Raw genomic sequence first — 24,005 nt, 5'->3', positions numbered from 1 at the left:
CTTCGTTCACCCAGTCCCTGAGTGACTGATTGCCCTTTGGTCAAACAGATTGTAGAAAGGTGATGCAGATCTGGTGACCAATCCTCGAGGCTGCAAATGGCTCCATAAGAACTCCTCATCCACTTTGACATTCAGTAAGGCAAAGTGCCATTTAGGAGGCTTAAGAACATGTTCTGTCTCAGTCCTTTCATAATTTAGAAAATGACTTAGGTTTTAAAGAGCTTCATTATTATAAATGTTATATTCTGTGGGTTGGAGGGTGGCAGTTCAATGGAGAGGAAAACAAAGCAAACTCTGAGCCAGCACGGATGGGTAAGGGGCTGGTTCCAGCACTATAGTTAGTGGTGGGGCACAAGGGCTTACACATCACCCATGTTCAGAAATTAGGCCTGGGGCGCCTGGGTGGCTCAGTTGGTTGGGCGACTGCCTTCGGCTCGGGTCATGATCCTGGAGTCCCGGGATCGAGTCCCACATCGGGCTCCCTGCTCGGCGGGGGGTCTGCTTCTCCCTCTGACCCTCTTCCTTCTCGTGCTTTCTATCTCTCGTTCTCTCTCTCTCTCAAATAAATAAATAAAAATCTTTAAAAAAAAAAAAAAGAAATTAGGCCTGAAAACATGGACCACCATGAAGCAATCACTATCATATCTTTCTTGGATGATCCAGAAGCCACATCATAGCCCAACTAATATTATAATACAGATATTTTTAACTCTTGGTTAATAAAGGTTTTGAATTTATAGAACAGCAAGTCCTGAGATTAACTAGGTCAATTTGTAGAGTTGATACTGAAAGACAAGAAACGATGATTTTGCTCACCTAATTTTCTGTTTTACTGTTTTCAGAGGTCACTTATGGACCAGGCTGTTTCCACCGGTTCCAGCACCAAAAAATAGTATTAAAGATTTCTTTCTAATCGTCAGCCCTGAGGTAATGTTGAAGGTTCTTATGATGGGTCCTATCTGCCCAGGGTTGGGTCTCTAGGGACTGGTCATCAGGTTACTGGTTTTCCATATTCCAAGGCAGAGTGTCTACCCTTGTGGGGCGGGGAAGGCAGCAACTTTATGTCGCTTTAGTCATTCTGCTCTTTGGATCAATGTTATGTTACATATGTTCATTACTGTCTTAGAGTATTGGAAAGGTCCTGCTCAGTTATAAGTGTCCTCACCAGTCAGACTGGAATTTTTTCTATCAGCCATCTCTTAACTGAGCTTGGGCAACTCCTTCAATTCCATGAGCCCTGACTTCTTTTTCTATATAGTCAAGGGGCATAAAGGAGATGGTCCAATGTCCTGTTTAGCTCTGATGTTTTAAGAACCCGTGTTTCTGGACATGGATACCCTAACAAATAACATTTTTCAGAGGAACTTTTCCTAGGTCCTTAGTGTAAGGAACCATAGAGAAGGCAAATGACTTTCCCAAGTATGTATTTCCTTAGGCCCTATTTGCCATTCAGAGCACTTAGGCTTAACTGAATGCTCACTTACACATGGCTGCCCAACAATTGTTCTGGCATCACTTTGTGAAAAAAAAAAAAAAAATCATCCTTTCCCCAGTGAATTGTCTTGGCATCTTTGTTGAAAATCAGTTATCTATATATGTGTGGGTCTACTTCTGGACTATCTATTTGCTTTCATTGATCTGTTTGCGTATCATTATGCCAATGTGATCTTGATTACTATCACTTTATTGTGAACCTGGGGATCAGGTTAGTGTAAGCCTTTCAAACAGGATTTTTTTTAAAAAAGATTTATTTATTTAAGGGGCACCTGGGTGGCTAAGTTGGTTAAGCATCTGCCTTTGGTTCAGGTCATGATCCCAGGGTCCTGGGATCAAGCCCCGTATTGGGCTCCCTGCTCAGTGGGGAGCCTGCTTCTCCCTCTCCCTTTCCTTCTGTCTGCTGCTCTGCCTGCTTGTGCTCTATCAAATAAAATCTTAAAAAAAGATTTACCTGAGAAAGAGAGAGAGAGCACATGAGCGGGAGGGGGAGAGAGAGCGAGAGAGAGAGAGAATCTCAAGCGGACTCCATGCTTTGCGCAGAGCCCTCCTCGGGGATCGATGCCAGGACTCTGAGATCAGGATCTGAGCTGAAACCAAGAGTTGGAAGCGCAACCAACTGAGCCACCCAGGTGCCCCCAAACATGATTTTTTCCCCAAAGTTGTTTTGGTTATTCTAGGTGTTTTGTTTTGCATTCCCATATAAATTTTAGAGCAACTTTATTAATTTCTACCAAAAAAGCTGCTGGGATCTTGATTAGGATTGTGTTGTACTGTGGGTTAATGTGGGGAGAAGTGACATCTTAAAAATGAGTCTCCCAGGGCGCCTGGGTGGCTCAGTTGGTTAAGCGACTGCCTTCAGCTCAGGTCATGATCCTGGAGTCCCAGGATCGCGTCCCGCATCGGGCTCCCTGCTCGGCGGGGAGTCTGCTGCTCCCTCTGACCCTCTTCCCTCTCGTGCTCTCTCTCATTCTCTCTCAGATAAATAAAATCTTTAAAAAAATAAAAAATAAAAATGAGTTTCCCAATCTGTAAACATGACATAGCATCGTACTCCACAAACACAAAATATCATCGACCTATTTAGCTTTTAATTTCTCTCAGCAATGTTTTGTGATTTTCAGTGTATAGTTATTATACACTTTGTCAAATCTGTCCTTAAATTAAGTGGTTATTTAGATTAGGGATCAGCAAATTTTCTCTATAAAGAGCCAGATAGTAAATACCTAACAGCCAATGGTTTCTCTCAACTATTCAATGCTGCCATCCTGGTGTGAAAGCAGCCATAGACAGTATGCAAATGAACAAGATTGGCTCTGGCCAACAAAACTTTATTTACAAAAACAGGCAATAAGCCAGATTCTACCCACAGGCTGTAGTTTGCAGATCCCTCATGTAGATCAAGCTATTTTCTTAACAAATTTAGTTCTCTAATGAAGTGTTTCATGAATGGATGAATAAACTAGTGATTGTTTGTAGGGCAGTTAAGGGTCACTCACTCACTGAAATGGATCATTTCAATAAGCTGTGACCTTTAGAGTTCTTGATTTAGGTGTTTGGAATAATTATAGACCATAGTAGTTGTGAACTTAATCAGGCAAAGAATGGAGTCAGACAGAAGAACCCCTCTGTCCTTACCTCCATCCCGAGTTCTCCTTTATCAGGGAACACGGGCTTTGCTTTTGTTAACCCATAGCTTTTCTGGAAGAAGGGTGGACTCCAGTGTGAAACCTTGTTTTGGTTTCATCTGAATTTGTGCTGTCGATCCCCCCCGCTTGCTCCGGCATACTCATCCCCGAAAAACTACATTTGATTTTAGCAGTCCACTGAAGTCATTTGTCTTGCCTCTTAGTGGAACATCTTAATGCTGGTATCTAATTTCCCTATAGAGCCCCCAAAGATTTTCTTTAATATTCTGAAGTTGGTGAAAGAAACTGGCTTAAAAGCTTATTGTATAAGCTTGTGGTTTGTTGTTAATTAAAATCAAGTCATGTGTGCAAAATAACAACTTGGGGGAGACAGGCTGGTTTCAAAATAAGCAAAGGATTAATGTCAGAGCTCAGCACTGCTAGGCTCCTCAGACAACTTACTTTCTTCTCACATTGTTGAGTTTCATGTAAAAAAAGACAAGAGAGAGACTGACAGAGATAGCAAGTAGAACTCAGAAAATGAAGTATTGCCCCATAATGCTGTCAGCCCTATGGCCTCAGCTTCAATTCTCCACCTGGGAGAATATGCAAGCAAGGGCAGAGCTGACCACAGCCTGGGCCCCATGTAGCAGTGCCCCAACCTGTAGCTCTGAAGGTAAAGCCCTTCGGACTCAGTCTTGGGACCTCTGCTGCAAGGATGATGGAGGGGAGCAATTAGTGCTATTGGCAATGATGGTTTTGGTTTTGCATCCCACTAGGAAGCCTTTAGTGAGAGGGAAAGGAAACTTTCTGCTTTCAATTACAACCAGCGTCTCTGAGCTTGGTGTGGGTACCCAGAGTCCTGGGATTTGGAGGATATCTGCCATCCCTGAGCTCTCATTAAGCAAGTTTTTGCTTTTCCAGACCCAAGTTAGAAATTGTTTTGTAACATTCAAGAGACAGGTACTGTCAGGGAGAGGTGGGGAGGGGAGGAGACGGAGGGGCAGAAGTTGACATTTATCAATTACAAAGAAGGTGTCTTTTTGTTTAAAAAAAATGTATCTTGTGTTTTAGATTTGTTAGAGACCAGTTAGTTTCCAGCTGTTCCTTATTTCTACAATGGTAGCTAGAGAGGGTTCCTTCCAAAATGAAATATAAACCATTTAAATTCTAGTACCTAAGGCAGACAGCACATCTGCTCTGTCACTGCATACTCAATGCACGGCAGTGTCTAAAGTACAGTAGGTATTACAGGTATTAAAAAATGTGTTAAATGAGGGGCACCTGGGTGGTTCTGTCAGTTAAGCATCTGCCTTTGGCTCAGGTCATGATCTTGGGGCCTGGGATTGAGCCTACGTTGGGCTCCCTGCTCAGCTCCCTTCTCCCTCTGCCCCCCTCCCCTCACCCCATGTGTGCACGCATGCGCATGCATGCTCTCTTGAATAAATAAAATCTTTTTAAAAATGTGTTGAATGAGTAAACAAGGTAGAAAAATAGTTCTTGTAGGGGATTTCTGTCACAAAGTTTCTAATTAATAGCATTGTATTAGCTGAAATTAGACAAACACATATCTAAATTTAAGGGGAAACAATAAACTATGAATGAAAAATGGTGGAGCTATTCAATGATGCAGCCCAAGAGTATATATTTTAAAATATTACATGTTACACAGAAAGCAATTTATGAAGCTGACTATCCATTTGCCTTCATTTAACTGTAAAGGTAACTTTGTACCTAGAAAACAAGGCTGGAGGGAAACAACGGGCTGTGTTTGGGAGATAGGTTGATGGATAGATTTTTGTTTTCTTCTCATTTTCCCTATTTTCTTAGTGAACATTTACTATTTTTATAAGCAAAATACACTTAAAAAACAATTGTAAAGAAATTCAAGAGAACAAAAAGTGTACTAAAAGACATTTAAGGGAGGATGTTTTGTTTTACAGAAAACTGTTTCCAACGAAACAGAAATTGAAGTCATAAGTTATGTGGAAGAGCCTGGACTTGAGATCCTAGAAGATTCCGTGTTTTGATTGGCACTGTAACATTCTCAAAAATGAACTCACTCACATGCCTCAGTGATAAGAACGGGAACTGTTGTTTCTTGGCTAAGAAGAGTTCCGAATTTACTAAACACTCAGTTTAGCTGCAAGGCAATACAGCCAGACAAATCTCTTAAAAGCGTGGATGCTTCTTCAAAAACTCCTTGCTCACTCAGGGCGATTGATGAATCTGACCATTCTGCCATGTCTTTTCTTCCCACTCCGCAGGGTACCAACTCCTCACCTGCCAATCTTTGTGATTTACATTACTTGCCTGAAACTTTGTGCACAAGACAGTTTTTAAGGCTGATGTCAACTGGCAGAGCCCGTTTTATAGCTGAAGCTGCCAATGGTAATACTCAGCTGAAATATCAGCAAGAAAGCATTTTGCACCAGCCTGGAGTTCATTATGAACGTAGATTCGAGGCTGTCTTTCCTAGAACAAGTGGGAGCCATGGTGCTTCCCCCACCCCCGCCCCCGAGTTCTAGAATACCTTTTCTTTCAAGTAGTGTCTGGGGGGTGGGCGGGCTATCTATGATTTAGGAAGCACAACTTGAGGCAAACTCACTACAAATGTGAAGAGCTAATATATCACTCCATACCAAAGCAGAGAATAGGATTCTATATTTGAGATTATATTCTTGAAGGCAGCTTTGATATTTGGGAATATACTGACAAAGGCATCAGGTAGAATTGGGTTGGGAAGGGGATTGCCCAATCAACAATGAACTTTCTGGAGAGATGTTGGCTTGCGCATCTTTTGGAGCAACTTCTCGGGTGCTGGCCAAGTAGCTCTGGGTCAATCCTACAAGCATCCCATCAAACATCCCAATCTAGACATCCTCTCTACATCCTCCTATATGAGTTTGCATCTAGATTGGAGGCCTTCGTGATGGGTGATGGGCTATAGGTAGAACCAAGTACATACAGGTTCATCTAGGGGAGAGAGGAGGTAGGAGGAACAGTTAGAACTCGGAAGCACCCCAACAGTGCTGATGGTACCTGGGCCTGGAGTAGGAAGCTTAGGACAGGGAAAGGAGGTCACAGTGTTCCAAACCCCCTGTATGGCAGCACACAGTTTCCAAGTATTATGGACTGAATATTTGTGCCCATCCCCCTCCAATTCATGTTGAAACTCTATACCCCAATGTGATGGTATTAGGAGGTGGGGGTCTTTGAGCAGTGATTATATCATTGAGGGTGGAGCCCTCATGAAGGGAATTAGTGCTCTTTAAAAGGGACCCCGGGGGGGGGGTTTCTTTCCCCTATGTAAAGATATGAGAAGTTGGCATTCTGCAACGAGTATGAGGGCTCTCCCGAGAACCCTGCCATGCTGACACCTTGAACTGGGAACACCAGACTCCAGAACCAAACAAATTCCTGTTGTTTATAAGTCACCCAGAGTATGGTTCTTTGTTATAGGAGCCTGAGCTAAGATCCCAAGGGTTGGGAACCATACCAGATACTTCACACACATCATCTCCAATCCTGAGATGCCCACATCATTTGTATCACTGCCCCATTTTACAGGTGCAATCACTGAAGAAAGTGCACGATGAAGGGTTGACTACCAGGCTCAAGTGAGCCCGGTAGAGAGGACTGCTGGAAAAAATTTGAAGCTTGCTTAGAGGTGGGACCAGGAGGGCATGGCCCATGGAGGTGCTGCAATCACTGGCAAAATGTTTGATTATCTGACTGATCCAGAATCTCTGTGAGTGGCGTTCAAGGACCTGTATTTTTAGTGAACATTCTTAGACATTCTGAAACTTGCCAGCACATTAGAATCACCTGGAGGTATCATTAAAACAGATTGTAGGGCCTCAACATCAGTTTCAGATTGAGTAGGTCTGGGGTGGGGTCTGAGATTCTGCATTTCTAGTAAGTTCCCAGGTGATGCCGATACTTCCCAGTCACACTTCATGAACAGTAGCCCTGGGTGTTTCTGATGAATACCAAAATTTGAAAACCAACTGTTGAAGGAGTAAGTGATGGAAAAGTCCTGCCCCAAATTGCCGCTTTTTGGGCTTATCGCTCCTTGTCTGATGTCTTTCATAACCAGAACCTGGAAACCTAGGGTTATGGCCACTGCCTCTGCTAGGAGGCCGGAAGAGAAAGAAGCTGCCCCCAGTTTGGCTGCGTCTTCATTGTTGGGTGTGGTGTTCCACATCAGAGATGCCTCCCTCAACCTCAGCGGCCAGCCGTCACCGTGCTGAACCAGTACCACCATCTGGATCTTTGTCTATGTGTTTCAGGAGCAACACAGTGTAGACCATGTGGTCTCGCTAGTGCATTATGACCTTCCTCTTCCTCACTGCTCAGCTCCTACCCATTTTTTGGAAACCCAAATCCCATGTCTCCTCTGTGAAGCCTTCAAAAACATTTTGGTTGATCCTGCCTCTGGGTTTTCATTCTGGGCTTTGCCCCTCTCCTGGAGCTACTGCATTGTAGGATATACCATTCAGTTTGGATGTCTCCCCAAACTGTGTGCTCCAGGAGGATGGGGCTTATGTGAAATTCATCCTTTTATCTATGGTGTCTAGGACCACTGGACCCTTTAAACCCTCTTTCAACCCTGGCACAGGTCCTTGAATGTAGTTGGAACTGAGGGATATTTGGCAGAGATCACCAAGGCCTATAATAATATCATGGAAAGGAAGACGGGTGTCTAATGAGAACATGATTGGAAATAACCAGGACACACATGTGTGCCCGACCATCTGGCTAGTGTACCCCAGTCCTTTTTTGCTGATGATGTGGCTAAGTGGTGACGTATAAATGCCGGATAAAAGGAGTTAGGCTTTGGATATGGCATGCTTTGAGTGCTCTGTCCAGTTTTCACTAGCCTTGTCATGACAAATCAGAGTGTGAACATTCTCTGAACAGTAAATACCCTCGTCAACAGGTTGATTAGACATTGGCACCCACCTCTTTCCATCTCCCACCAGGATAGGAGAGAGGGCCAGCTGTCTCCCAAAGAGCCTTCGGTCGCACGCTCAGAACAAACTGTGCTTCTCTAAGACATCCTTTCCAATAAGGATTTTAGTCCAATGTCTTTCTTTGGCAGTTGGAATTCTCTGAGCGCAGCATAGGGAAAGTGCTAGGGAGCCTGGAGGGGAAGTTCAGTGTGCCAACAGCACAGCCATCTGAGCCTTATTGAAATGCCTCAAGGCCTCAAGCTATTTATGCAGGCTGGGCAAGTATTCCACTTGGGCAAAGAACATCCTGATTAAAAAATCCAAACGTTTTCATGGTGAGACTTGTATGTGTCAGGACCATCTGTTGGTGGAATTAATAAACCTTAGGTGCTAATTTGTTAAAGAAAAAGTAGGTGTCTAGAAGCAAGAACAGAGAACTGAAAACAATCTTTGGTGGCACAAGGCAAGGTGAAAAACCTAATTAGAACAGGACTTGGTGTTAGCCCAAGGATCTTTGTGACAATGACCATGTAGCTATTCCTGCCTCCACATCCTGCAAATAAAGTTCCAGGATACAAACTTTTTGAAAGCCATTTTTCAAAGATTATATTGAACCAGAAGACAATCTTATCTTTTTGCCAGTAGCCCTCTGTTTTAGGTAATACATGTGAATGTAAATTCACTTCAGAACAAGAACTGTTTCACACAGATGACGGTGAATTGTCTAAGCCCACAAATCGAACAGGAGTACACTTCTCATTCCCTGCCCCCATATTCTCATTCTTTGTCCCCAACATCATCTTTATCATCTCTCAGCTAGGACCATTACAACTCATCTAAAATCCTGGCCTCCAGTATTTTCTTTCTTGGGAGGACCTACATAAAAGGCACATCTGCCTCCATCACCCCTGTCCAAGGCCCTCAGATAACTATCACCTTCAAGTTAAAGCTCCTGTCAATGCTAAGGCCCCTGGGACACAGCTCCTCAGTAGCTCCCGGGCCAGAGTCCCAAGGAGCACCCCTCCAAAACGAACACCACGCTCTCTCAACCCTCCATGCCTCTGCGTAAGCTTTCTCCTGTGGAAAAAGCCTTTTCAATCTTTTTCTTCATCGGTTGACTGTTATCTTCTAAATTTTAGTCCTTTGCCACCAGGAAAACTCTGTATTCCCCAGGTAACTTCTTTTTGATTCCATTTTATCACTTACCGTATTGTTTAAAATTTTTGGGTCTCATTTAAAGTGGAGACATGTTGAGGTCAAGAACAACGTACTTAACCACTGAATTGGAACTGGCTGAATTTAGCTGGACAATGAAAAACAAAGTGAATTTCTCAAAAGTGTACCAGAAAAAGCTAGATTCAACTTAGCTCGAAAGAATGAAGCTCTAATGGGTAGACTCATCTATTAAAGCTGTACAGCGACAGCCAGAAATTAGACCATCACCAAAGCTTAAAAATGAAGTAATAAGAACTCACAGTTGGTGTGGCTCTCCTTCCCGAAACACCTCTCTCTACCTCACTGGCCGCTCATCCCTTGGGTTCCGTGGAGCTCCCGCTGAACTTCGGGAGCCAGTACGACCCATTTGGCTCTTGATAAATGAGTGGCAGGTGAAACAAAATTAGCCCACGTGGCCCGTGCGCGTTATTTAAAAGTTCCAGTGGACCCTCTTCACCATGAAGGTGTGTTACCAGGTTAGTTTCCTTCATTAAAACTAAAAGCAAAGCGCTGTCCCTGCCAGGTGAGAAAATGAAAGAAGACGTAAACCTGAGAAGGGGTGTGGGGGAATCGCAGGAAAGAAGTCAACAATGAAGTACTGGTGTCATAGTTCAAAAGTCAGCAAGTTTCTTCTTAAAGAGCTAGATAGAAAATATCTTCAGCTGTGAGAGCCATCTGTTCTCCGCTGCAACCGCTCAGTTCTGCCACGATAGCACAAAAGCAGCCACAGACAGTATATAAATGAGAGTGGCTGTGTTCCAATAAATCTTTATGTACAAAAACCAGGCAATGAGCCAGGTTTGGCCTGTGGGCCAATATTTATCTGTACATAGCTTAATGGATCCAAAATGTTACATTTGAGTGTGCTGTTTCTTTCTTTCTCTTTTTTTAAGCAAAGCAACCAATTTGAGAAATATGTTTAATCAATAAAAATCATTCTATGGTGGAGTGGGGCACCTCAGTGGGGCAGTCGGTTGAGGGTCCAACTTTTGGTTTTGGCTCAGGTCGTGATCTCAGGGTCGTGAGATCAAGCCCCTGCGTTAGGCTCTGCACTCAGCATGGAAGATTCTCTATCTCTCTCCCTCTGCCCCTCCCTGCCACTCTCTCTCTTTCTCTCTCTCAAATCAATCAATCAATCTTTAAAAAAAAAAATCTTTCTATGGGGGGAGGTGGTGGTAAAAAAAATGTGTTGTGTTTGAACTTAACCTTGTTATGAGTTGGCTTTGCAAGAAACAAGGGTACAGAATTCTGTTTTACAGAATTTCTGTTCACACGTTTTATACCATTTGCAAATAAGTGCTTCTGTCACCTCCAGTGAACCCTGAAGAGGGAAGCCTTAATCTGATTTCTGTGGTTTTCCAGTGCCCAGCACAGTGCTCAACACATAGAAAGCAGTCGACATCTTAATTCTTGACAAACAAAAGAGGAATGACTGGGCCAATTCAAACTCTCAGTTATTTGGTCTCAGATACTTGGTTCTAAAGAATGATAAATGGTACACCAATCACATAAATTTTTTTTCAACTAGTTCTGTTATAGTTATGTTCTGAGCAACAAGCCCATTTTTATAACCCTTCAAAACATTTCTGGAATCCCCCTCCACACCTCAGAGCCACGGACCTTTAGAGATTTGATAACACATCAGCAAGGTCCTGGAATTTTTTTTCTCTTCTTTTTTATTATGTTATGTTAATCACCATACATTACATCATTAGTTTTTGATGTAGTGTTCCATGATACACCCAGTGCTCCATGCGGAACGTGCCCTCTTTAATACCCATCACCAGGCTAACCCATCCCCCCACCCGCCTCCCCTCTAGAACCCTCAGTTTGTTTTTCAGAGTCCACAGTCTCTCATGGTTCATCTTTTTGCATTAGAAATTCATTACCTCAAAGAGGAGGAATCCTCCCTGCATAAGGTTGCCAGACTTAGCAAATGAAAAATAGATGAAGCCCAGTTAAATTTGAATTTCAGATAAATTTTGCATGGGGCATACACTATAAAATTATTGATTTTTTAAAAATCAATATTTTATCTGGTAACTCAGATCTTGCAGGATAGCCTGTTTGAAAAATAGCTCTGAGAATGCTTGAAGTCCAGTATAACTAACAAGCAAAAAACACCATTTGCAGTAAAAAACATAATAGTCAAACTGGGCTGCTTTGGAGCAGAGAAATAACCACACCTGAGGTATATGAGGTTTTTCTGCAGGAATCCTATACCTGGGATCTTGGCTTAAACCCCTGGTCACTTTTTAACAACCCACATACACCTTCCTGGGAGGCCCACCACCTTATTTCCTTCTTGTTGCCTTATGGCAACCAAATCTGTCTGTCTGTCTGTCTATGTTCCTACCTACCTACCTAGATATCTAATGTTTTGGACTGGACTTGCCTGGAGTCAATCTACCAGCATCTCAACTCCTGGTTTCCCTTTTCAGCGGTGTGACCTGGGACATACTGCTAAACCTCTTAGTCTTGGCTCCCCCCGTGTCAAGTATGAATAATGAATAGTAACTCAACCAGCAGGTTCATTTGCACAGAATAGATGTCAGCTATATTCTCATTACATTTTTCCATATTGTGACAAAGTGCCAGTACTGGTCCCTTGGCTTTCCCCCCCACCGTGAGACTCCAAGGCAGGTGACTTCACACTGGCCTGGGGGGGAGGTTTCCATCTCCTTCATTCTGTGGCCCTCGTGGGGTCTCTCTCTGCCACAACACTCCCCTGTGCTAGAACAGTGCCTGGTACACAGAGGGTGGTCACTAGTGCTTCCTGAATAACCGACTGGAACCCACTTCAGGGACCTGCTGCTCCAAACGGCTGTGCTCTGAGTCTGCTCGTCCTTCACAACTTCTTCACCTCCCACATCTCAGCCTCCGATGTGCTCTGCTTGGGTCTCGCCATTTCCCTCTTGCCCACTCCGTGTCCTGACTGCTTTCCACGTGCACTTGAGACAAGATTTCTTTATTCCCTCTTATTCTTTCTCTCAGGAAAGACTTATTTCTAGGTGTTGAAATGCACTGAATTAAGAGTTCTAATTTCTAGTCCTGACTTTCTAATCATCTGTGTTACTTTGGGCTTGTAGTACCATCTCCTTACCTCCATTTCCTAAATGAAAAAGGAATAAAACTGGTGTCTCCTGCTTCTTAGTGTGAAGAGCACTTTGAAAACGATAAAAACAAATTAAGCTATTACTCTTTGTTAAGTAAATCCAAAACATACATATTTCCTGGTAGAGTTTGTGCTGTTTGTTACCAGTGGTAAGAAGATGTAGTGAAAGACCCATGTACAGCTACTGAGACCACCTCATTAAGTTACCCAAGCCTTGCAGACTCCAGACATTCAGATCTCTTATATGGTTGATCTTAAAAAAAACAACAACAACAACAACAACAACTTTCTCTCAGTATGGTCTTTATTACTAGAGCTCTGCTAATCTACAACTGACCATAACTGTTGGTGATAAAGGACAGAGGATGAGTTTGTTTAAATTGTGAGCTCTCTTGAGTGTTGCAGTTTACACTTGAGTCATGGGATTGGAACATTTAATCTTCATGGGCCATTTAGCATGAGGGGTAAAGGAAGGGGCTTCCTTTTGGACTGGCATATGGTAATCACACCCTGCCAGGAGGGCAGGGGCTGAGCAAATCAGTCCCTGTGGTGCCAGAGACTCTTCCCCCTCTAGTTTTGTTTGTGTCAGAGATGGGAAGGGGGGATACAGACCTAGTGCTTGGGAAGTACAGTCAAGAATCACAAGCCGACTCTAACCCTAAGATGTTCTCTGTGTACTGGGAAGAAGACATGAACACAAATGATTTAAATACCAGCTAATGGGATGCCTGCGTGGCTCAGTCAGTTAAGCGGCTGCCTTCAGCTCGGGTCATGATCTCAGGGTCCTAGGATGAAGCCCCGCATTGGGCTCCCTGCTCAGTGGGGAGTCTGCTTCTCCCTCTCCCTCTGCTGCACCTCCTGCTTGTGCTTTCCTGCTCCTGCACACACTCTCTCTCTCAAATAAATAAGTTAATAAATAAATACCAGCTAATGGGATGATGACACGTGTGGGTCCTGATGAGGTGCCCTGGAAGTCAGACAAATGAGAGGTCAGTACCAGATGGAGAAACTGAGGAAGCCTTTGTAGAAAAGCTGGCATCTGCGTGAGGACCCAATTACTTAAATTCTTTTATAAATATTAATATTATTAAATATTTTTATTTTATTGTGTTATGTACATAACTATATTAAGACATGAAAATATTTAAATAAAAGGTGATAATGGACATGTGTGTTGAGTTCAACTCATTTTGGCTATGGGAAGTATCAACATTCTTAGTCTGGTTTTTGTGACTATCTCAGTCACTTGGGGAAAAGAACAGTGACTGATCTATAAAATAGTTGCTGATGTTCAGAGAGCTATGCATTTAGAACTTTACAAGCCTTACCCTATATAATAAGTACCAATTGGCAGACTGCATTCCAGGCGGTCAGACTCCAGAGTGCATATACTTACACACTGTATTAAGCTGCCTGTGTAAGGTCCAGGGTCTCTCATTTTTGACGGAGTAATTTTGGGTGTGCCTAGAAATGGAACAAGTCTTTCATTGTAAAAGGCTTGCTCCTCACTGTGGTTGGCCAGAGAATTGTTTTAATTGTAACAACAGGAAAATCCAGTCAATTCTTTTATCTATGTTAATTATCTGTGTTAATGGAGGAGAAGAGTGGCATGGATAATCCAATACAGTGTATAGAAATCACCTGATGGTGATTACATTACACCAAATTACTTTAAAAATTACATGACATTTTAGTGGCTAATTATGTACTATTTATGTACTTTCTATAATTCATCACTCAGCATTCAATGTTCTTTGAGTATATTTTGCAGAAAGGTAAGGGTGGTGGGAGAGACTGGGAAAAGGTTAATCAGGATTGAACATTGCTTCCCGGATGTAAATAACCAAAAATCTGATGGTAGGAATAACTTAGTCGTTCTATCTTCAGATAAAAAGCTATGGAAGGTCCCATCTCACAGGCTAGAAGAATTCTGAGCTCACCTGAGAATTGAAATTTATCGTTCATGTCTTCTGCCACCATGCAAAGATGCTGTTTTGTACATAGAGCATTTGAGCTCTGTAAAAACTCAGAACCACTGAGAAAATCCAATTATCTGGCAAAATAGAAATCCTTTTAAACAGTTAAATCGCAGGTGGATCAAGTGGATTACACACACAAAAAGAAGGTAAGAAGAGTAAGCACTTCAAACAGTTAAAGGACCAAAGCAAATAGGCCCCTTCCTAGTGCTCTTGCTTCAGAGTCACTGTCCCAAGTAGGAATATATTCCATCTGAGTGTAGTATTTGGGACCAGGGCCCGGGGAGGTCCCTTGGATAGCTAAGCATAGAATGTCTGTTGCTTAGATCTTCCTAGTATCTATTATCTCATCTCATGGAAATATCATCTCAATTTTCCTTTAACAAGGTATCCTTTTGCTATGAGTGCAGGTTTGGCGTGATCAAGGGTATGGAGCAGAGTAGCATCAAAATCATAAACAAAGCCAATTCATTTCCAGAAAAGCACTTGGAATAGTTTCCAAAGTTCCTGCAGTCTGGATTCTTAGAGTAGCCTCGTACTTATTCTCACCAACGCGTGGCCATTCAGCGTCTCTTCAGCTCGTGTGACCTAATCTGTGTCATTCCTTTTCATTTGCTCAGTTTAGCTCAATTTTGTTTTCTGTTGCTTGCAACTAGTGATCCCAACCTGCAACCACCACCGAAGCTAACAAATCAGACACGTGTGGGTGAAGGTGCCTACCATGCACTTTCTAAAATACCTTCAGCTCACTTAGACTCAGCTAATCCAGGTCTTCCTTTATCAGATGATGAAACAGAGAGATACAAAGGACTTTTTCAAAGCATAAAGTTTGAAGCCAGGCCTTCTAATGCTTTCCACTACCTAACAAAAACAGTGACACAGTCTTCTCTGGTTGGGTCCACTGTGGCACACAGGCAGGCAACTGATGCAAAATGCTACTTCAAAGACCCCTTCAATGAATTAATCAGTGATTATTTATTGCAAGGCACTGTGCTAGGCACTATGGAGAGTACATGGAAGATAAGACCAAAGTCCCTGCCCTCAAGGAGCTTACAATCTAGTTGGGAAGACAAGGCATAAGTACAAGGAAAATTAAGTAACAATACAGGAGTTAAGTTAAAATGCAAGATAACAGTACAAGAGATTTCCAAAAGTAGTACCTGATTAATTACTAAACGAGTGGTATTGACAAGGCTTGCAGCTAATTCAGAGGAAGGACATCCTAAAGGGCTGAAGTGTGGGAAGACTTCACAGAGAGCTGGAGCTGGAGCTGGAGCTGGAGCTACCCTGGGATGGTTGGGAATTGGGTGAGAAAGAAGAGTGGGGAGGGCATGTCAGAAAGGGTCAGCTTTACGATCAAAAGGCACAGAGGTGAGACCAAAAGCAAGCAATGTTTAGGGGCCAGTGAGGGCTTAGTGTAGCTGGGTACAAAGTTACGTTATTAGATTAAGAAGGGCCTTAAACGATCAAGTTTAGATTTTATCCTTTTAGCAATGGGGTGGAGGAAACCTTAAAACAACAGATATCCCTAGGTTAAACATACAAAAGACTTAGCTAATCAAGAGAAAATATTAAAGTTTGATCTTCAGGATATTTATTTGTGGATTTCGACCCTCTGTGCTTCCAAAGAGGATTTGAAATAGTGTCTCCAGGGTTGTCAATTGCAAAGGAATAGCTCTGGGTCATCTAGCTTTTGATCACGGCCAGAGGCTTTTGAGTCCCTCTATCGTCTCAAATTATAACGAGCACAAGGGTGAGCTAACAAATTCCCTGACAGGCAGGCAGGAAAAATGCTCCCAAAAGACAAGTATCTTTACAAATGACAGAATATTTATTAACAATACCTTTAAAAAAAGATTACATATGCTAGATCACTGGTAAATATCATTTACACTGGGGTTGGGAACTACCTGGGGTGTCATTTTTTTTCATTCATTTTATTGTTTTGTTGATTTTTTTGCGTGTGTGATTTTAAGTTCTGTTTTATTTTAACAAAGAAGTAACCATATCAAAGTAAGAGAGGAACACAGCTTGAAATACTGACAATATTTTTTCTGGTTACCGCCCTAGTTTTTACACAAGTGGAATCCTGATTATGACTTTATTGGATAAATATAGCTGGAAGGTTGAAAAGTTAACTTATGTTATTTGTAAGCAAAAATGACGAATTACAGGTAAATTTGATCCCTCTGAGAAAGAAGAAAAGGTGGCAGAGTGTTTACATGTGAAAATTTTTATAGAAAATTTCATTGCCTTTTATATGCACTGTTCCACAAGTGTCAGCTTACAAAACCTCCCCCATTATAACAAATAGTTCTTTTCCAAAAGAATATGTTTTTTTGATATTGTCATTTTCCAATGTGTGATTTTAAGACTTAGAAGGTAAAGCTTATAAAGCAACTAAGCTACCTACTGCAAAACAGGAGAATCATCAAGGTAACATAGAGTTTATACGAAAGATCTTTTATCGTGTCATGAAAAAATCCTTTGCGGCAACTATTTGCTGAAATAGGAGAAATTTCCCAAATTCCATACATGATTTTGATTCAAAAGAAGGGCTCTATTATTAAAGACATACACATGTATAAAGAAATTATGACTCCACCAACAGAGAATTACCTTTTTAAAAAATGTACATTCAAGACAGATACATTTAAAGATAGTAAAATTATCTTTTATCCTTTGAAAGACTTGGTTGACTATAGTCACTTTTGGCCTATGTTACTACTGGATATGTAACTTCAAATTTAATGTCTAAGATAATGCTACTACAAAGACAATGCTAACTTAGTTGAGTGAAAAGAAAGTCTTACTGTACAATGCTAAATTCAGGGATGGGAATATTGCACAAAGTACCTCTTGGGCAGTTGGTTTAGGTTTTGAGTTTGCAGCCATTCCTGAAACCATCTTGAGTTGTATTGAACAACAAAATTCACAACAGGGTGGGAAAATATATTGTACATGTCAAAAGGACTTGATTCAATGCATTAACCATCCAAAGAGTCATTTACATACAGCAGCCTTGAGTTACGGACCAAATCTTCAGCTCTTCTGTCACCGAATCCTTGTAAAACTGTACAAGTAATTTGTAATTTATTTACCAAGATGAGTTTCAAACTCTTTCTCTAAAGGAAATATTCTCAAATAATAATTGTATGATTGTGTTGCCCATAGCATTTTACAGCAGAGGAAAAAAATTAATATCTACATTTCATGTTAACTTTAAAAAATTCTATAAAACACTAAATATATAATAAAAAATATGCATATAAGGACATATGTAAACTGCTTTGGTAACATCATATTACAGATGTCTTCAGTGCATTGCAGAGTTTCCAAAGAAACTTCAGACAAAGCTAGATTTGCTTTGAGGAAGTACTGTATAATGCCATTCCTAAAGAAGCAAAAAACATTTTTTTTTCCAGTAATAAGATGTACTTGAACAACAATATTACTTAGTACTGGGTGTCTTCAAAACAACTAGCTAAATGTTGCTTATATTATAAACAGCAAGTCCTTTAGATAACTATTGTCATAAACTGGACCTAGCTGTGAGGGAAATCATGATCGTGCTGATGGCTGACAGCGTACATGCATTTGAAGTGGAAGGTCCGGCTCCTCTTGCATAGGCATCTGAAAAGAGAGAATAAATTCACTCAATATCGCTTCATCCTGGCTACAGAGGAAAACAAGGCCACGGGTTTTTAGGCAACAGCAGAACCAGCCAGATCCTACCGGAAAAAGCAATTTCCTAATGACTTTTTAATATCAGTTCTATGACTACCTAGCCAGGAACCTAAGGGTAGGTTATGGGACATCTCTGGACCTCCGTTGATGCATTTGCAAAATGAGGATTCTACATCTAATGTGAGAAGAAACTTCAGTATTACTAATAACATTACTAATAAGTATTATATCAATGATGCAGCAAAATATAAGTTACCTTTCCCTTTTTAACTCTACCTTTGTGTTGGGCATAGAGCCACGGGATACTTGATTCTTATAAAAACTATAAGCACATCTGGTATTGTTATTACATTATGAAACAGATGAGGAAATTAGGGCCCAGAGAAGTAAGATAACTTGTCTAAGATCAACCAGTGAGTAAATAGCTGAATTGGGATTCAAACCCATGTCTGCCTAAATATGTCCCTTTTTCCCCAACAAAATAATCTCAATATTTTTAAATAAAACCTTTTCTTAGAGGTCTTACATTTTTCATAGTAACAGATTAACAACTGTTGTTTCAGGTTTCTCCAAGATTGTAAGATCTCTGACCAACAAAATGGGTAATCTTTTGAGGGAGAGAACATGTTTTTTTTTTTTTTTCACAATTATATGCTTATCATTTAATATCAATTAATTATACCAATATAATTGCTTAAGATCTGTTTTTATAATGAATTAAACCAAGAATCACCAATCTAAAAAAAAAAACAACAAACAATCCTTACAATGATAAGAAAGTATGAAGTCAGATTTTAACAGAGTGAGATAAATTAACACCCAAACAAACCCCAATCTTGTGTTTTTGTGGCTTGGTGATTACTTCCACATCTCTGGTTCCACATCTCTGGTTCCTTTCAACAGAATTTAGAGCCCTTGCCTTTGTGAGGTATAGAATCCAATTCTCCCCAGTTTTTTTAAAAGACAAAAACTCTGGGGCACCTGGGAAACTCAATCAGTTAAGCAACGGACTCTTGATTTCAGCTCAGATCATGATCTCAGGGTTGTGAGATCGAGCCCGGTGTTAAGTTCTGCAGTGGGTGTGGAGCCTGCTTAAGATTCTCTCACTACCTCTGCTTCTGCCCCTCCCCTACCTCTAAAAAAAAAATAAATAAAATAAAAGACAAAAATGCCTTCAGTGTTTGTGTGAAAAAAAAGGTGCAGTAAATATAAACTTCATCTGGAAACTGGCAAATCACCCCTAAGCTGGGAGCATGGCTTGCTCAGATCATGATCTCAGGGTTGTGAGATCGAGCCCCGTGTTAAATTCTGCAGTGGACGTGGAGCCTGCTTAAGATTCTCTCTCTACCTCTGCTTCTGCCCCTCCCCTACCTCTAAAAAAATAAAATAAAATAAAAGACAAAAATGCCTTCAGTGTTTGAAAAAAAGGTGCAGTAAATATAAACTTCATCTGAAAATTGGCAAATCACCCCTGAGCTGGGAGCAGAGCAGCCTCTGTCCCCAGGAGGTCTTGTTCTATTTGTCAATGTTAGCAAATTCTTACTCAGGGAGAGGGTGAAATGACCAAGGAACATTTCCTTTTCTGGTCAGAAGCATCCACATTTTACAGATGCAGTTTAAAATTGCTAAGTGGATGCTTTACTATAACTTGGTATCAGCAAGACATCCTAGACCCTTTCCTCATCTTAAAAATAATGTGATGGACACTAAGCAGAGCGTCTGAAACTCAGGATGGTGTGCCCATGATTTAAAATATCACGTCTTGGGGCGCCTGGGTGGCTCAGGCGTTAAGCGGCTGCCTTCGGCTCAGGTCATGAATCCAGGGTCCTGGGATCGAGCCCCACATCTGGTTCCATGCTCTGCGGGAAGCCTGCTTCTCCCTCTCCCACTTCCCCTGCTTGTGTTCCCTCTCTCGCTGTGTCTCTCTCTAATAAATAAATAAAAAAATCTTTAAAAATAAATAAAATAAAATATCACGTCTTCACTGATGGCTTGAAAATTTCTATCTCCAGCCCCTTATCTTGAGACAGTTAAAGGCAAAGTCCAATGAAAATCTACACTTAAGTATCTAGCTGCAATCTTTTTTTTTTATTATTGTGGTAAAATACATGTAACATAAAAGTTACCATTTTAACTACTTGAAAGTGTACAATTCAGTGGCATGAGGTTCAACCAGCACCACTATCTAGTCCAGAACTTTTTCATCACCCCAAATGGAAACCCAGTACCCATTATGCTGCAATTCATACACTGGTCAGCCACTACCAGTCACTAATCGGATTTCTGTCTCTATGGATTTGCCTTTTCTGTTTTTTTTTAAATAAATGAAACCATGTAATAAAAAATAATACTCTGCTGAGATATTTGCAAACATAGTATTTCAAAAACAAGATTGAATATATTTGCTGAAAAAAGAATATTCTCACACTGTTGTCTTTGTAAATAAAGATCATCTTGACTATATATAGACATGTGTATTTAATAACATGTTACATACACACATTCAAAATTAATAGTGTCAAGGTCAAAATATTTTCAGCCACAGACATTGAGTTACATTGTTTTGCTAAAGACAAATCGCTACAGCATTTTAAAGAACCCTTTGCTTTCTTCTCCTGCCTGAGTCATGCTTTTAATTTTCTGAGCTATAATTTTACAGTTACTGTAGATGCAAACCACACATGTCCACATGGGAAAACCTGTGTGACAGATTTGGGGCTGCTTTAATCTGATTTTTGATTGGCAACTGATTAAATCAGTCAAAACTAGTCAAATTGTTTTTTATTGAAGCTGCCCGTGACGAGCAAACATCAGTTGTCTGATGAGGGGACAGTACTGCCCAGTTTTATAGAAGCCTTTCTTTGTGGGCTTCACTTTGTCTAAATCTGGACTCACTGGGAAGACTTAGGAGATCCAGCAGGCAGGGGGAGGGGCGGAAAAAGACGCTCTTACTTGATATCTTTGGAATTCGAATTTGTTCACTGCTGCTGCCGTCTCCTCCATCACTGAATGGCTTAATTTCTATTATATAATCTTCATCAAAAGGCAAAGAAAGCTCCACTGATGTTTTATTTGTCTCAATGACAGATGTGCTGCTTTGTCTGTTCCATCTGTATAAGACCTGCCAATACAGAAAGAACAGGTGTCACCTGCTGTCCTCACAAAGGCCCCAAAGATGGAGCATTCGTCTGGGCACCAGCAAAATGTGGGAACGCTGAGGCTATCAAGCTGCCCACACACACTTGGGAGGCTCATTTATAGTAAGGGGCACATCTGCAGCCACCATTTCATTATGAGGAAAGAGTTTACAGGACACTGCAGCATGGGGACAGGGGTAACATCAGTCAACCAACGTGCCGTGTGGCCTCACATAACCTCTGGAAGGTGCAGGTAACACACCTGGAAAACAAATTCCTCTTGGAGGGCATATAGAGTTCAGTTACACATGAGGGGCTTTGGCATCAGAATCAAGTTGGCCACTGTGGGACTATAGTCCTCTTTACAACCTGAGCTTCATTTTCCTCATCTGTGGATGAGGAAACAATGACACCCACCTTTCTGGGGTGTTCTCAAGGGTGCATAAGGATTGTGTATAAGTGAAGGACTCGGCTCAAAGGAAGCTGTAAGACACAGTGTTTATGACGGCTTAAAGGGAATGAGAGATAAACAAACATCGCTGGCAAAGGTGAGAAGCACAAGGCAGGCATCATACATTATTACTATTATCATGAATCCTCTGGAGGAAGCACATTTCAGCCCAGGGAGATGATCTGCGAAAGGCAAGGCAAGGGCAGAAACCCCCTTTTCCTCTCCCTGGGATCCCTTTCTGAGCTACGTAGAAAATAGGGGATATTCTGTGGCGATCACCGTCACTCCAGAATTGTCTATAGCTTCAATAGTCCCACTCGTGTTTCCCTTCTTGGCCTGCCCTGGATGGGAGTCTGGGTTGGCGGCTCATTTGATGAGGTTCCCAACTAGGTCTCCTGAAAACACATCCCCCTGCCAGGAATTGCCTACTCTGATTGCCACCAACTCCAACCAGAAACAAAATCTAAAAGCCTGGACAAGCACATCTTCCCTTTTGGATATAACAACTGTGATGATAACTGTCCCGCAAATACTTTCTGATGTTGACTGTGACCTAGGCACCTTATCGACATCGCCATGTTGAACCGTCACAACCGTTGGACAACACAGGCATTATTATTTCTTGCCACAGATCAGAAAACAGAGGCTGGATGAGGTCACAGAGCTGGTAAGTGGCAAGGTGAGAACTCCTAAACCCCTACTCTTAAATCATGATCCTCCAATACCGCCAGTTTCTCCTGGTAGTGAGAAACAGAGGGGTGGGTGATCAGTGTTCTCTGTCCTGGCTGTATGGCAGGAGAACTTGGGGAATGTGTAAAAAAATACTGACACCCGAGCCCAGTGCTTCTCAAGGGGGGTGGAGGGTTGGGGGGCTGGAGGGGCAATTTTGCTCCTCTCCCCGGGTCAGGAGGGCATTTGGCAATGTCTACAGACATTTTTGGTTGTCACAACAGGTGCTACTGTTTACCGGGTAGGGGGCCAGAGATGCTGCAAAACATCCTACAATGCAGAGGACAGTCCCTACACTGAGAGTTCTCCAGCCCAAACAGGCCAAAGTGAGGAGGCTCAGAAAGTCTGCTATGGCCCCACTCCAGAGTTAGACTCCACGGAGGTGAGGTTGAGGCTGCGGTACTTAAAAAAAGAGTTGATATGATGTTAATGTGGCTGGAAATCCTGAATTAGATCAAGGATCTAACCTGTGTATCAGAACTTCCTGGAGGGCTTGTTCAAACACAGATCACTGGACCCCACCCTGGAGTTTCTGACTTAGTAGGTCTGAGGTTGGACCTGAAAATCTCCATTTTTAACAAGTTCTCAGATAATGCCATGGCCTCTGGTCCAGGAACAGCACTTTGAGACCCTTAAGATTAGCTCACATTTCAAAATTCTGATCTGCTGAAGTTAGAGACATAAGGCCACTCCACTACTGCAATAAAAACCACACACACATAAAATTCAAAAAATTCCCTTAAAATGGTATAGATCCCATTTTTTCCCTGGCATTTCATCACCTTAATTTATATCTTTCTAATACAAGGTGGAAAACACAATTTCCTTAAGGTGGAAAGATTCATAAGCGCCCCCCTTCCTTCTCCGGTGCATCAGTTGTATCCAGCTCGGCATCCCCTCGTTAATGATCAGGCTCAAATAAATCCTCATGCACATTCAGGAGTGTCAAAGCGTCTCATCACGGCCCTTCAGGAACATGGGCTGGCTGATGGGATGCAAGGGCACATCTGGCTTTGAGGAATAAATTGCTTCTTTGATTTACCTCTGGTCCTTGCCAAAGCACAGAAAATTTAACCAGTTTCAAATATAAATCCAAAAGAAACACTTCCAGGAAAAAACAGCCCTGTTATCAGCATGGCTTATCAGTCTTGTAATATTAGGGACTGCATTGGAACCTAAATAAAAGCCTGTAAAACCTTTATTTATACCTAACACTTGGTTCAGCTGACTGATTTGAAGGCTGTGCTTGCATTTCATATAATCCAGGGTGGAAGACAGGGAGAAAGAGTGGATTCATGGGAGTAATGATAACAGTAGCAAACATGATTCAATGCTTACTTTGTGTTTGAATGTCGTAAGTTCTTTTTTTTTAATGAAAAGTAAGAGAAGTTTAATTTTTGTTCTTATCACATTAGACAGTGTCAGCAACCTGAAATTATTTCAGTTGTAGTCCATTTTTCAATGTCTGGGTGAAACATCAAAGTGGAGATTTGTCCTAAGTTATCAAAGATGACAAGTTTTGCCTTGGGAATCAGTAAGAGTTGCTGAAATGGAGCCATTGGATCTCTGATTTTCTCACCAGATGTAGATCAATATATGAAGTGTCCAGACCATCAGT

The 24,005-nt window shown here is 41.6% G+C and overlaps 2 protein-coding genes across 3 annotated transcripts in view; one reads left to right on the top strand and one right to left on the bottom strand.

Moving 5' to 3' along the window:
* IL5RA (interleukin 5 receptor subunit alpha) overlaps positions 1–5,277 on the top strand; it is a 29,355-nt gene extending 24,078 nt beyond the window's left edge. The window contains exons 9-10 of the mRNA XM_027586289.1: positions 843–927; positions 5,066–5,277. Of these exons, the coding sequence (XP_027442090.1) occupies positions 843–927; positions 5,066–5,152 (172 nt within the window). The 3' untranslated portion in view covers positions 5,153–5,277. The remainder of the gene's footprint in view (positions 1–842; positions 928–5,065) is intronic.
* Positions 5,278–16,193: 10,916 nt separating this feature from the next.
* Positions 16,194–24,005, bottom strand: part of CNTN4 (contactin 4) — a 987,359-nt gene continuing 979,547 nt past the window's right edge. The window contains exons 24-26 of one of the 2 annotated variants that reach the window (XM_027586926.2): positions 21,023–21,191; positions 17,975–18,016; positions 16,194–17,456 (exon numbers count right to left, since the gene is read on the bottom strand). In XM_027586926.2, coding sequence (XP_027442727.2) covers positions 17,371–17,456; positions 17,975–18,016; positions 21,023–21,191 — 297 coding nt within the window. In that variant the 3' untranslated portion in view covers positions 16,194–17,370. Of the gene's footprint in view, positions 18,017–21,022; positions 21,192–24,005 lie in introns of both variants that reach the window. The other variant, XM_027586928.2, reaches the window with a different exon arrangement.

Source organism: Zalophus californianus, chromosome 1 (genome assembly GCF_009762305.2).
Source record: "Zalophus californianus isolate mZalCal1 chromosome 1, mZalCal1.pri.v2, whole genome shotgun sequence".
Taxonomy (NCBI): Eukaryota; Metazoa; Chordata; class Mammalia; order Carnivora; family Otariidae; genus Zalophus; species Zalophus californianus.
Note: the sequence above shows the minus strand (reverse complement) of the source record. Positions and strands in the feature narration are given on the sequence as shown.